Raw genomic sequence first — 13,717 nt, forward strand, 5'->3', positions numbered from 1 at the left:
GCTAAGTTGCCCTGCGGCATGTGGGGTCTTTCTGGACCAGGGATGAGTCCATGCTCCTGCACTGGCAGGTGAATTCTTTACCACTGAGCCACAGGGAAGCCCCAGTCAATTGATCGTTGACAAGACTGCCAAGACATTTCAGTGGAAGGAAGAAGTCTTTTCAACAAAGGATACTGAGGTTAACTGGCTATACATATGGACTCCTACCCTCACAACAGAAATACAAATTAACTCAGAGGGGATTATATACATTAATGTGAGAGTTTCAACTTTAAAACTCTTGGAAGAAAATCTAAGAGTACACTTTGATGACTGTGAAGGTTAGGCAAAGCTTTCTTAGATATAATATCAAAAAAACAAGTAATAAAAAAGACGAATCAAAATTAAAAAGTTTTGTACTTTAAAGGATACCATCAACAAGTGAGTGGACAATATACATATTGGGAGAAACTTATTTGTAAGTAATATCTGATAAGCAAGTTGAGTCCAGAATATATAAAGAACTCTTGTAATTTGGTAATAAAAAAGAAAATAACCTAATTAAAAATGGACAATAAATAAATCGTGATGATTTAATGTACAGCACGGTGATTATGGGCTTCTTTAATGGCTCAGACAGTAAAGAATGTGACTGCAATGTGGGAGACTCGGGTTCAGTCCCTGGGTCAGGAAGGTCCCCTGGACAAGGAAATGGCTACCCACTCCAGCACTCTTGCCTGGAGAATTCCATGGACAGAGGAGCCTGGCGGGCTATATAGTCCATGGAGTGGCAAAGAGTCGGACATGACTGAGTGACTAACACTTTCACTTTCACGGTGACTATAGTGAACAATACTGTATTATATATTTGAAATTTATAAAATAAGAGGGCATATCTTAAAAATTATCATCACAAGAAAAAAATCTATGTATGATGATTGAGCATGCCTGATACATTACATGTCAAATATACCTCAATTTTAAAAATGGGCAAAGCATCTTAGTAGGCATTCCTCTAAAGAAGATATACAAATGGCCAATAAGCACATGAAAATGTACAAACATAATTAGCCACCAGGGAAATGCAAATCAAAAATACAAAGCTTCTGTATACCTTCTATGTGGCTAGAATCAAAAAGCCAGATAATAACTGACAGGGATGTGAAGAATGAAACTCATACAGTATCGGTGGGAATGTGCAACCACTTTGGAAAACAGTCTGGCAGTACCTTAAAAAGTCAAAAAAGTTACTGTATGCCTCAGTAATTCCACTCCTATGTATACAACCAAGAGAAATGAAAGCACATGTCCACACAAAAACTCCATGTGTGACTGTTTGCAGCAGCATTATTTATAATAGGAAAAAGTATAAATAACCTTAATATCCATATAAGGATATGGATATATCCTTAATATACAAAGTGGGGCATATTCATGTGATGGAATATTATTCAGTCATAACAATGAATGAAATTTTATTATATGCCATAGTACATGTGAAACCTTGAAAATATTATGCCAAATTATCATCACAGAAGGTTACATACAGTATGATGCCATTTATATGAAATATACAGAACAGGCAACCGTGATGATGGTTGTACAACTCTGGGAATATACTAAAAACAACTTTAAGAGTGCATTGTATGGTATGTCAATTATATTTTAATACAGCTGTTACATAAAATAACCATATAAAAATTAAAAATAATAAACACCCAATTAAAAGAGCTAGAAAAGGAACAACAGAAACCAAAAGAATATATAACTTTAGAATTAAAGATAAAAACACACATCAGTGATACAGAAAACAAGCACAACAACAGAATTAACAAATGAGTCTAAAAGTTGGTTCTTTGGGAAATAAAATAGACAAGCCCAATTTTACTAAATGGGTAAGTAAGATTTAGTAAAATTTTAAATAATAAAAAAGATAAAAGAAATAACACAAGACAAAAAGTAGAAATGTGGCTACCAGGAGTTGGGGGTGGGGCAACTGGAGAGGGGTTGGTAAAGGATAGAGTTTCAGCTATAAGATGAGTAAAGCCTGAGGATCTAATGTCAAATATGGTGACCATATAGTTGATAACACTGGATTGTATAACTGAAATTTGCTGAGGGAGTAGAACTGAAATACTATCAAAAAAATTAAAAATATATATGTGGAGTGAGGGCTAGGTGAATTAACTAAAAGGGAGAATATTTTCACAGTGTGTGTGTGTATATATATATATATATATATATATATATCAAATCATCATGACATATAATTTATATACCTTGAAATTTTATTTATCAATTATACTTCAATAAAGCTGAATTTTTAATGATAAAAAAGAAATAACATAGTGCAATAATAATCCAGAAAGGACATTAAGATTCCTGAGGCTATTTTGAATAACTATGAGAACAAAACATAAAGCCCAGATGAAATGGACACCTTTCTAGAAATAAGTTATTTAACCAAAGTTGACTCCAGTAGAAATGAAAAGCTTAAACAGACCAATTTCTATAGAAGAAATTAAGAAGCTGGAGAAGCAGAGTTCCTTAAAAAAAAAACACCAGCCTTGAATGGAATTCTTTCAAGCTAAAAAAAAGATAATCCCAATGTATTTTACAGTATTACAGAGTAGAGCAAAAGAAAAGCCTCTAAATTACTTTTATGAAGTGGCTCTAACTTTGACGTCAGAAGCAAAGATGGGGGGAGAAAAATTTCAGACCTTTTTAACTACAGTGCAAAATTTTAAAATAAAACATTAGCAAAGAGATCCACCAACACACTAATGTATTATTCATCATAATTAAGTGTGGTTCATTCCAGGAATGCAAGAAAGAGTCAATACCCTAACTTCAGTATATTATTAGAGTTTAATAAAAGTACCATCTAATCAACCCACTCTGGTATTCTTGCCTGAAGAATTCCAAGGACAGAGGACCCTGGCAAGCTATAGTCTATGGGGCCGCAAAGAGTCGGACACGACTGAACGCACAGCGCATAATCCTCTCCTTACATATCAAAAGGCAGGTAATAACATTTAGTATCTGTTCAAGTTAAAAATTCTGAAATAGGAATTGAAAATTTTTTAACTTGATAAAACACAAGTACTTAAGCCCCAAAGACAGTGTCACGCGAGTGTATGTTCTCGGTTCTTTGTCTCGTCACAACAAAGGTTTGGAGTGACGGACATTAAAGCCCCCTCGGCATGTCACAGCTCTCGGGTCTTGGATAGACCGTGTTTTAGCTCTCAGGTCTCGAAAGGACCATGTTACAGCTCTTAGACAAATCAGTGTTACAGCTCTATTTTATTTAGAAGATAGCAGGAAAATCCATCTTTGAGGCATGAGGGCACGGCGATCCAAAGATGCGAAGAGAAGAGCGCCCCAGCGCGTGCGCGGGGAGAGCTAGCTTTGGCTCCTCTTTTTGTATGCTCATCTCCCCCTGGGCGTGGCCTGTGTAAACTGGGCCAGCCAGGAGTGTTGTTTGTTCTAGCTGAGGTCCTCACTCCAGTCCTCGGACCTTCTTTTGTTTTATTTTCCTGGGCTTTTCCCTTCTTTCGTCTTTTAGCCACTGCCATTTTGGACGCCTTTTCCCTATTCTACCTACCTAACAGATAGGATCATACTTAATGGGGAAACCCCAGAGGCCTTTCCAATACAGCTAAGAAAATGTTTTAAATGTCTATTACTTCTATTACTCATCATAGCTTTGGAGAGATTAGACAAGAAAAAGGAATGACAACCATGAAGAGTTAAAACGTTTACCTGGTTTGCTGTTAAGAAAGAAGGTGGGTTATAGATCACAAGAGACTTCAGACACATCAACCACACGCATTCTGAGTCTTGATTTAAACCAGCTGCAGAAAGACATCGGAGACATCTAGGAAAATCTGAAAATAGACTGGGTTAGATATTGAGGAACTGCAGTTAATTTTGTTAGAGGTGACAATGATATTGTGGTTATCAGGAATAAAATGTCTTCTCTGTGAAGATACATAATAAATTACTTGTGGGTGAAATTATTCAGCCTGTAAAATACTTCAGTCAAAAAACAAACCCCGACTTTGTAGGGGGGAGAATGAAACAAGACTGGTAGGATACTGGTAAATGCAGAAGCTCTTTGTCAGATGCCAACATACATTTGTGACCCACTCCATCTTGCTTGCCTTCCTCAAGAATGCTGGTCCTGGGACTTCCCTGATGGTCCAGTGGCTAAGACTCTGCACTCTCAATGCGGGTGGCATGGATTCAATCCCCGGTCAGGGGAACAGATCCCACAAGCTGCAACAGTTCACATGCTGCAATTTAAAAAGCCTGCATGCCGCAACGAAGATCAGGGATCCCAGCACAGACAAATAAACCAAAAAATTAATAAAATAAATATTTAAAAAAGACTGCCCCCTTCGACAATGGCCTCTCTGCTGTCCCTCCTTCCCTTCGGCTGCACACAGGAGTGTCCATCACCCTTGACCAAAGCCCCCTTGCGACCACACTTCTCCACAGAAAAGCTCCTAGCAAGGGCTGTTCCTCCTCACTCCTCTTCTCTCTTATGCCCACCGTGACCAGACCACACCCCCATCACAGCCAACTTCTCCTGACAATGTCACCACCAGCCTCCACGTGGCCAAATCTGATGCCCACTTTTCTCTGTTCAGCCTCTTGCCAGTGTTCTTCCCAGCCTAGCATTGTTGCCCTCTAAATACTTCTTTTTAGGGTTTTAAAGATGCCACCATCTTTCCATGAGGGGCCTCCGGCAGGTCCCTGGCTTTCACTGCCATTGACATTTTAATCCTACACTGATATCTTTAGTCCTGACGGGAATTCTAGATCCATATTCAAACAACGGCCTATTGACTCTCTAACTGGAACGTCACAAGCAACTCAAACCTCATGTTACTAAAAGTCTGGACATTTCTGTCCTGCTGAGCCCACCTCAACAATACCACTCTCCATCCTGGGGGTCTCAACCGCAACCTCAAAGTCATTCTTGTTGCAGAAACTGAGATTCTGTATCACACTTATAATTTATGAGGATGACTTATTCTCATAAAGGGCTTCTCTGGTGGCTTAGTAAAGAATCTGCCTGCAACACAGGAGACGCAGATTCAATCCCTGGGTCAGAAAGATCCCAAGAAGGAAATGGCAACCCACTCCAATATTCTTGCCTGGAGAACCCCATGGACAGAGGAGCCTGGCGGGCTACAGTCTGTGGCGTCATAAAGAGTCAGACAGAACTGAGAGACTGAGCATGCGTGCATGCATTCTCTTAGTAAAGAGAATCTTGCACTTTTTCAATTTCCACAGCAAATTAAACTCGCACAGCCCTGAACCTCTTCATCCTGGGGCTCTCCTCCCTAACTTAAGAATCTAGCTCCCTCTCATTTTCAAGGTCTGATCTTAAAGGCCACCTGCAAGGGTGGGAATTCTTTCATCACCTGACCTAACTTGCTACCTGGTTACTGTGTTCTATTTTCTCCGTAGGATTTGGCACGTTCTGAGCTGCTTCTTCTTTTTTATCCAGAGGGACAGCTGCCTGAGAGCAGGCCCTCGGTTTTGTTCATTGCTATATCTGCAGCCCTCAGCAGAGTTCACAGAGGTGGCCAAAATTTTCATGAATACTGCCTTGGTTTGCTTGAGCTGCTGTAACAAAACATCACAGACCTGGGGGCTTAAACCACAGGTATCTATTTCTCCCAGTTCAACGTGAGTCAGAAGTCCAATCAAAGTGCTGGCCAGCCCGCTCCGTGTCCAGTGTGTGGTCCTGGCTTGCTGACTGCTGTCTTCCTGCTGGGTCCTCACGTGGCCTTTCCTTGGTGCAGGCGCGTGGAGAGAGATCTTTCTTCCATCCTCAGGCCGTCTTCTCACTTTAATCATCTCCCAAAGGTCCCACCTCCAAATACACACCCAGCAGTTAGTGCATCAACATATGAATATGGGGGAGGGGGGGGGGTCGAGTGCTGGACACAAACATTCAGCCCCAATTGAGAACTTTCCTCTTCTTGTGCCTGTTCCTAAAACAAGCCACAGGCTGACCACGGATACTCTTTCTTCTCCAAGGTTCTGACGCTCCAACAGACCAAACTCCTGCACTGTCAAGTACTGTGCAAAACAACAGGGTTAAAATAAGAGACACAGGCCCAGGCAGGTGTGGAACCAGACGTTCACCTGTCTAATGCTTGGTGAGATGGGGATCGGAGAATATAAAACAGGAAAAGTGATATTTTTCTTCTACAGTTCTCATATTAGATACTTGCATGAGTGTGTTAGTCACTCATGTCTGACTTTTTGTGACCCCCATGGACTGCAGCCCTCCAGGCTCCTCTGTCCATGGGATTCTCCAGGCAAGAATACTGCAGCGGGTTGTCACGTTTCTTCTCCAGGGAATCTTCTGACCCAAGGATTGAACCTGGGTTTCCTGTGTTGCAAGCAGATTCTTTACCATCTGAGGCACCAGGGAAGCAGTATCTTTTTTTTTAATGTAATTCTCAGATACTTAACCACCTATTGATGTTTGTGTCCTGACCCTGACATGGCTCTGTGATGAAGAGCTAGGGACTAGGGTTATGCCAAGTGGAGAAGAACAGTATTCCTTTGACTGGAAGGCATTCTGTTGTGATGCCTGAGGTCCTGTTTACCTGCTCAGAAGGTAAAGGAGGGGCAGGGAATCTTGAGAAGGAATCAGGAGGCTTCTGCGGGATGGGCTGTGACCTGGGGCTTGGGAAGAAGGGAAGGACTCTGGCTGCTGGCTGGGGACAGTTGTCAGGCAGGAGGGGGCTCAGGCTGGGATTGGAACTATCCAGGGAAGGACAGGAGACAGAGCTGGCTGGGCCAGGAAGGGAGGAGAATGGGGCGGGTGTGTGTGTGTGTCCTGAATACCAGGAGATGCTGACTGTGACTTTTTGAGGTCACTTACTCCAGTGGTTCTCAAAACTATACCTCTAAGAACACTGGGCTTTTGAGCACTTGGATTATATGAAAATAAATTCCAGTCTTATCTCCAAAATAAAAACTTTTCATGAGGATTCTTTCCCTTTCAAATATTCTTACTTGGTGACCGTCTGTTCCTGCTTCTCTCCACTAGAATCAAGGTCAAGGATAGAAGCTGGTCTAGCACAAAGTTAGATGAATTGTCTTCCATTTAATCAGTCAACATTACAAAGTGTTTACGCCACATACAACTTCATAACATCCGGGTCTGAGGGCATCTGTAAAATAGGGGGACCTCCAATCTCTCTTTCCACAGGTGGGCAATCAGAGAGCTGGTCCACCGCGCTGGCCTGCCGGGCCTCCTGCCTGTCCCGGGCTGAGTGCCTCTGAACCACAAGCTTCGCAGTCCTGAACGCTGACCCAAGCCCCTCCCAGGCACGTAGGATGCTCGGGCAGGGGGTGGGGCTCTCGGAGGTGTGGGCGGGGCTCTCGGAGGCGTGGTCACGTGCAGGCAAGGACCATGGGAGACAGCTGGTTCAGGGGCTCAGAGACCAAGCGCAGGCAAGCCGGCCCCACGCCCTGTGGCCAGGATACAGAGCTGAGGGGACAGAGCGGGAAGCAGCCCAGGGTGTGCAGGACGTGACACTGTTTGCTGTGAGGGACGGAACAGGGAGAGAGGCTGAGACCATCAGGCAGCTGAGAAGACCAGAGGCACAGGTAGAGGCCGGGGTACGAGGACCCCGAAGCTGTGCCCACACGGCCTCTCCCGCAGGCAAGTCCGCTCGGGGGAACTCATCCTCTGTCCGTCTGTCCGACCCGGGTGTGGTGGAGCAGATCACACAGGGTTGGTAGGTACAGGAAGGTGAACGTTAGCACTAACATTCCCCTGGCAGGCTCAGGGCTTGGGAGGAGATGGGAGCTGCGGTACTTGGGACGAGAAAGAACAAGGTCAAGGGCAAAGGGAAGGAAGGGGCGGAATGCAGGGGGCGGGGTGGTGGTGTGGAACGGCTGGCGTCTGGATAGGGGAGCTAGGTGGGGGTCAATGCTGGTCCCCAGAGCCCAGGCCTTACGCCCAAGTCAGCGGCTTGGCGTGAGAAGACCTGGATCCGAAACCTGACTCTGAGATCTCGACCAGTCATCCTATGTCTCAACCCCCCCGCCCCGTCTTATGACCTATAAAGTTAAATACTATCCAGGTCTGGTGATGTGAAGGTCAAAGGACCGTGCCCACGCCTATGAAGCACCGTGCAGCTACGCGCCCCTAGTATTAAGGACTTGATTGGCTCCTGAGGTGTTAAAGGAGAGCGAGCCTGGGTCCCAGCCCCACGGATGTCAGTGTAGTTGGGAATAGGGGTCAGCACCACGGAGGTCAGCGTAGTTGGGAATAGGGGTCAGCACAGCCTCCACGGCGGGGAGGAGGGGCGTCCCCTCTTCCTGACCTGCCCTGGGGTGCTCACCTCATCACGGGTTCACTGGGTCTGGCAGTTGCTCCAGGAGCATTTCCTCGGTGCCAGAGACCTGTGAGAGAGGGAAGTGGAGGCCAGAGCCGGGGATCTTCTGTCCCCTCCCACTCCGGGCCCTGGGATTGGGGTAGCAGCTGGGAACCTGGGGGACCCCACGGGCCCCTCGTTCCCCCAGCCTGCAGTCCTGGACTGCCCACCAGAGAGCTGCCTGCCACCAAGGGAGCTTCTGTTGGAGACCCCTGAGCGTGGCTGGTCATTCCCTTTTAATGTCTCACCAATTCAGTCCTAAAAATATCTGCCATTGTAAAGTTCCCCCCCCCCACTTTTTTTTTTTTTCAGAAGTGGAGGGAACAGATAGACTGCAGGGGCCAGACACGGGGGCGGGGGAGCGGGGCCGGCCACGACCACCTGACGGGTCCCTGGGGAAGCCCACACTTGCCTCGACATGGTACACTATGCGCCAGAAACTGGAGTCTGAGGCTCGGTACCTCAGCCCGGGGTAGAGCTGCCACATGACAGGCAGCTGGTGCGGGCCCAGCTGGCTGGGGGGCACAGGATCCCCCAGGGGCACGTCTTGCTGACGAAAGAGGACTTGGAGGTTATTTTCTATCTGAAGAGAAGAGAAGGCCGAGGTACACCCTCAGGACACAATACCCACAGGTTGTCCAGCACAAATACCCACGGACCATCCAGCCACCCGCCCAGCCTGCAGCTGAGATGCTGGTGGTCACTGCTCCCTGAAGATCCAGTCCCTAAGCCGGACAACGCTCCTCTCAGGGGGCTCGGGCCGGGCCGGGATGAGCAGCACTTGAATGGGTCTAGATACCCAGATGGGACCTCAGAAGGTCCACCTCGTGACCAGTGCCTAGTTGCTAGGGAATGCCATGGGGCCCTGGGGCTTCTGTAACCATGGCGTCTGGGGTCCGTTTCAGCTGATGTGGGATTTTCTTCGATTATTCATTATTATGCATCCCCTTTGAAACAAGATCTGCCCAGACCCTGGAATCAGGTAACAGCATGTTTCGCCATCTCCACTGCAGTCCTTGTTTCACTGCCTCTCACTAGACTACAGAGACAACTGCCCAGCCTACCGCCTAGTTGGTCCTGTGACCCACAGCCAAGTCTCAGCCCCGGAGCCAGGGTGCCTGTCTAAAAATCTTGTCTCTTCCCTGCTGGATGGCCTTCGACAGCTTCCAATCGCAGGCAGGTGAACTGGACTCTTCACCGTGGCCCACAGGGCTGCTGAGCCAGGTCCCTGCCTCTCTCACCTCCTCTCTCACCTCTCACCTCCTACTGTTCCATCCCGGTTCCTCCATCCACTCCAGCCACACTGACCTCCTCACCATGTCTGGACACACACACTCCAAGTAGAAATCACTCCTACGTGCTGTCCTCTGCCTGGAACATTCTCCCCTAAACCCATGCAGGACTCACATCCTTTTTAAAGGCAGATCTTGGTTTGAATGAATGTTTATCTATAAAAACAAATGCCAGAAGAATCCAACTCTATGATATCCATAAGGGGCGTGCCCAAACCGATGTACAAAAAGGTTTCAGAGAAAATGATGGGCAATTTTCAGGTACATGCAAAAGAAGATTCTGGAGACGACCTGCATGAAGACCCCAGGCCACTGGTTCCTGCCTGCTATCCCACTGGAGTTATCCTACACAACTTCCCACCCGCCTCACCTACTGTGCTGTCCCTCTCCCTGAGTAGAATATCAGCTTCACAAGCAGTGGGATTTAATCCCACCCACTGCAAATCCCCACAACCTAGAATTTTTGGCATATCAACAGGACACTTATCTTTGTTCAATGATTATTTTTCCAAAGTGGAAATGGCTTTTCAAGTTTTATCTATGAAGTAAGTTAGAATTCATCATTAAAAAACAATTCAGGATATCTTGCAAAGTGCAAGGGTGGAAATCACCATTCTTGCCATGTTAGGATATGGCTTTCCATATCCTTGAACCATTTGAAATTTGCTTATTCACCTTTTTGTTGCTGACTTACATAAATCTTTTCAGATGAAGAATACTAGTTCTTTGAAATTATGTGGAGAAAATTCTATCCCATGGTTTGCTATATGGCTTTGTCCAGAACTTATAATGATTATGTGAAAAACTCTGCTTCGCAGTTTCAGCATCATGTTTAAGAAGATATGCCCCAACCAAAGATTAAAAAAAGATATTCACTTACATTTTCCTCAAATGCTTGGCTTAACGTGAATATTTAACTCAATTTTTAAAAGTATATATATTTCAAAATCTTAAAGGACAATAAAGATGCAAATTTTAGATGGTGGTTGCATTTTAGATGATGTTGCGCTGGAATCCCAACCCCATCAACCTACAAGCAGCACTACTTTGAACAAATGTCCATTTTTATGCCTCTATTTCCTCACCTATAGAATGGGAAAACAAGCATTCTCAGTAACTTTGCAATTTTACTATTCCATAAATGTTCTAATGACAATTATACTTTTATATATTCTTTCTTCGGTTTATATATGGAAAGTTTCAACTGTTTTCACCTAAGTTTCTTTGAGGAAACCCATGCTGTGATGGAAAGTGCTTGTAAGAGAGCTGTACTTCTTAAAAAAAAAAAGAAGTTAGTATTAACTAAAGATCCATCTTAAGGTCTTAAGGCATCACACATAAAACAAAGTCAGTGTCTATTCCGTACTGCTTTATGCCATGTGAAATTTCTTTCTTTCAAAGACTTGAGGAGGTAGGAAATATCCCAAATTCTACTGCAGTGGTTCCCAAACTTGGCTGATCTTAATTTGTGGAGGGTCCTTTCAAAATACAGATTTCTGGGTTTCACCTATGGAGATTCTGATAATCTGCCAAGGGCGGTAATCACTTTCTCGTGTTAGTTGTTCAGTCATGTCCGACTCTTCCTAACCCACGGACTGTAGACTGCCAGGCTCCTCTGGTCATGGGATTTCCCAGGCAAGAATACTGGAGTGGGTTGCCATTTCCTTCTCCAGGGGATCTTCCCAACCCAGTAATCCAACTTGGGTAGCCCACATTGCAGGCAGATTCTTTACCGCCTGAGCCACCAGGAAAACCCAAATCACTTCGGACAAAAGATTATTCCCATTTTGTGGATTAGGTCCTTGAGATCCAGAGAAATCCTATTTTACTCGAGATCATATTCATACACTCCAGACATACTGGGTCCCCATCCTTTGGCTCTGTGTTTCTCCTACCCTCCTTTCCTGGCCTGGAGAACCTCTCATCCTTGAGCCCAGCTCAGAGTGGTTTCATCTGTGTGTCCTGGCCGCCCTGAGTGGACCTGCCTTTCTGAGTCTCCCCGCCGCCCTCGCCCTGTGGCATCTGAGGGTGTCCTCTAGGGCCTGCACGACCTGGGGCGTTCGGGTCCAGACCCCGGGCCATGGGTGGGCCATCCATGCTGCGCTGCACGCCTGGCCCCACAGCGGCTGTACCTTGAGGGTTATGGGCAGCCAGGTGCGCCGGTTCTCGTCCACATACACAGCCTTTTCCCACATCCTCAGGTGGTCCGGATGAAAGGGTGTGTCCGCCATAAAGAACGGGCCCTCGGCCATGGTGCCTCGAGGGGTCTGGAAGCAAGTGCAGGAGCCGCTCGAGGCTTCTCGCTGGTCCACGGGCTGCAGAACCTCGATGCTTTATAGTCGGAGGGCGCGCGGGCGCCCCCAAGAGGTGGGATTGGAGGAGGGGGAAGTGAGAGGAGGGCGGAAGGGGGCTGGGCTGGGAGAGGGGATGGTGGGGCGGGGCTGGGCTGGGAGAGGGGCTGGACGGAGCGGGCCGGGCGGGGCGGGCACAACAGGATCCGCGGGCCCTGCACCCAGACCTGCCTAGTGTTCTGAGACCCTGGCAGCCTCTAGCTCAACATGCAGTCCCGCAGACTCAGGGCTTCCTCTAGACCCCAACCTGAGCCAGCCATGTGCTCCCCACTGCCGGGGAGGCACTCAGGTCTGTGGCCTTGGCCTTTTCTTCTGTGAGCAGGCACCAGCGCCCTCCGCCCCCCTGGATGCCGGGACTCCACTGTGTGCGGCTCCTTGGAGCCACCCTGCAGACTGGGACTCTGAGCCTCTGCTTGGAACTCACAGCCGACGTTGGGCAACCCGGAGCCAGGGCCCCCTCCGCATCTGGGATCAGAAGAAATGGGTGCAAGCCTGAATGAGGCCTGGACTTTTCCCAGGTTCACGGCACCACTTTTACCCTGTGGATTTGGGTATCAGGGTCAATTTCCTTGGTAAATTGCAACTCTTGAAGCCCCTGTGCCCTTCCCCCACACATTTTCCACTCTTTGATGATGCTGTGGTCATCTAATAGCTGTTGTGAAACCCGGTTGTGAAGAAACATGGGTTTTTCCCTTTATAGGCTTTGTATTCATTAGTGAAAACATCGTTCGAAATGCAGGCTTAAAAAGAAACCCCTCCCTCCATCCCAATATCAGTGGATTTGAGGAGTCCCTGTGTTATAGGATCACACTGTCTCCCAGTAAATTGCATCAACTGAGGAAAACAATTTCACTTTATTTTGCAGTACCACATGCCCATTAAAGCAATTAGGAAAATAAAATACAATGAAAAACATGTAAAAGGGGCTCCAACCTCGTTGCTCAAACATCACCCGTGGTTTCTTGCCTCACCTTCCAGCTCTTTCTCATCTCTCTGACTAGTCGCTGAGAAAATTGTCTGTGATCTTTTGAAAATGTCTCAGAAGTGAAAATGACCTTGACACCTGAGCCCGCTGACAGCAAAGGTATGAATCTGCATCTCTGCCTATCCAGATAGCTTAATTCCTCAGAAGGTGCTGAGGTGGCCTAAAGAAACAGAGATACATCAGGATTTATCACGAACACAAAATAGAAGACAGACACCAAGTAAAGTTGAAAGGGGAGGGAGGTGACTTTAGTCCAGGAAACCTCTTTCCCACTGCAGTCCCTAGCGGTGCTGCTATTTAATATTCAGACTTGTGGCTTTCAGGTTTATTTCCCCTTGGCTGGGCTTCCCTGGTAACTCAGAGGTTAAAGTGTCTGCCTGCAATGTGGGAGACCCGGGTTCGATCCCTGGGTTGGGAAGATCCCCTGGAGAAGGAAATGGCAACCCACTCCAGTATTCTTGCCTGGAGAATCCCATGGATGGAGGAGCCTGGTGGGCTACAGTCCACGGGGTCACAAAGAGTCGGACACGACTGAGTGACTTCACTTTCACTTTCACTTTCCCCTTGGCTGATTCTTAATTCCAGACCTCGATAGCCACTGGGAGCAAGATAACATGGTCACACACTCTGCTGACAAAGTGTCAGCCCAGTCCAGAGCTTTGAGCTATAAACGAGAACAAGTCCAGCTTAAACAGT

General features: G+C 46.6%; 1 protein-coding gene across 1 annotated transcript; it reads right to left on the bottom strand.

Annotated features, from left to right (window-relative positions):
• On the bottom strand, positions 8,365-12,087 carry TCL1A (T-cell leukemia/lymphoma 1A). The gene is made up of 3 exons (XM_018065931.1): positions 11,818-12,087; positions 8,806-8,976; positions 8,365-8,421 (listed from the first exon to the last, which is right to left on the bottom strand). Exons 1-3 carry the CDS (start codon positions 11,935-11,937, stop codon positions 8,365-8,367), a joined length of 348 nt encoding a protein of 115 aa, XP_017921420.1. The 5' UTR covers positions 11,938-12,087.

The sequence above is a fragment of the Capra hircus genome, chromosome 21, assembly GCF_001704415.2.
Source record: "Capra hircus breed San Clemente chromosome 21, ASM170441v1, whole genome shotgun sequence".
NCBI lineage: Eukaryota > Metazoa > Chordata > Mammalia > Artiodactyla > Bovidae > Capra > Capra hircus.

What these genes read in the sequence shown, in the direction of transcription:
- TCL1A (XM_018065931.1), bottom strand. Translation starts at nt 11,937, where the DNA reads ATGGCCGAGGGCCCGTTCTTTATGGCGGACACACCCTTTCATCCGGAC. An exon ending in GGCTGCCCATAACCCTCAAG is followed by an intron (nt 8,977 to 11,817) that starts GTACAGCCGCTG and finishes TCTTCTCTTCAG; the next exon opens with ATAGAAAATAACCTCCAAGT. An exon ending in GCATAGTGTACCATGTCGAG is followed by an intron (nt 8,422 to 8,805) that starts GCAAGTGTGGGC and finishes CCTCTCTCACAG; the next exon opens with GTCTCTGGCACCGAGGAAAT.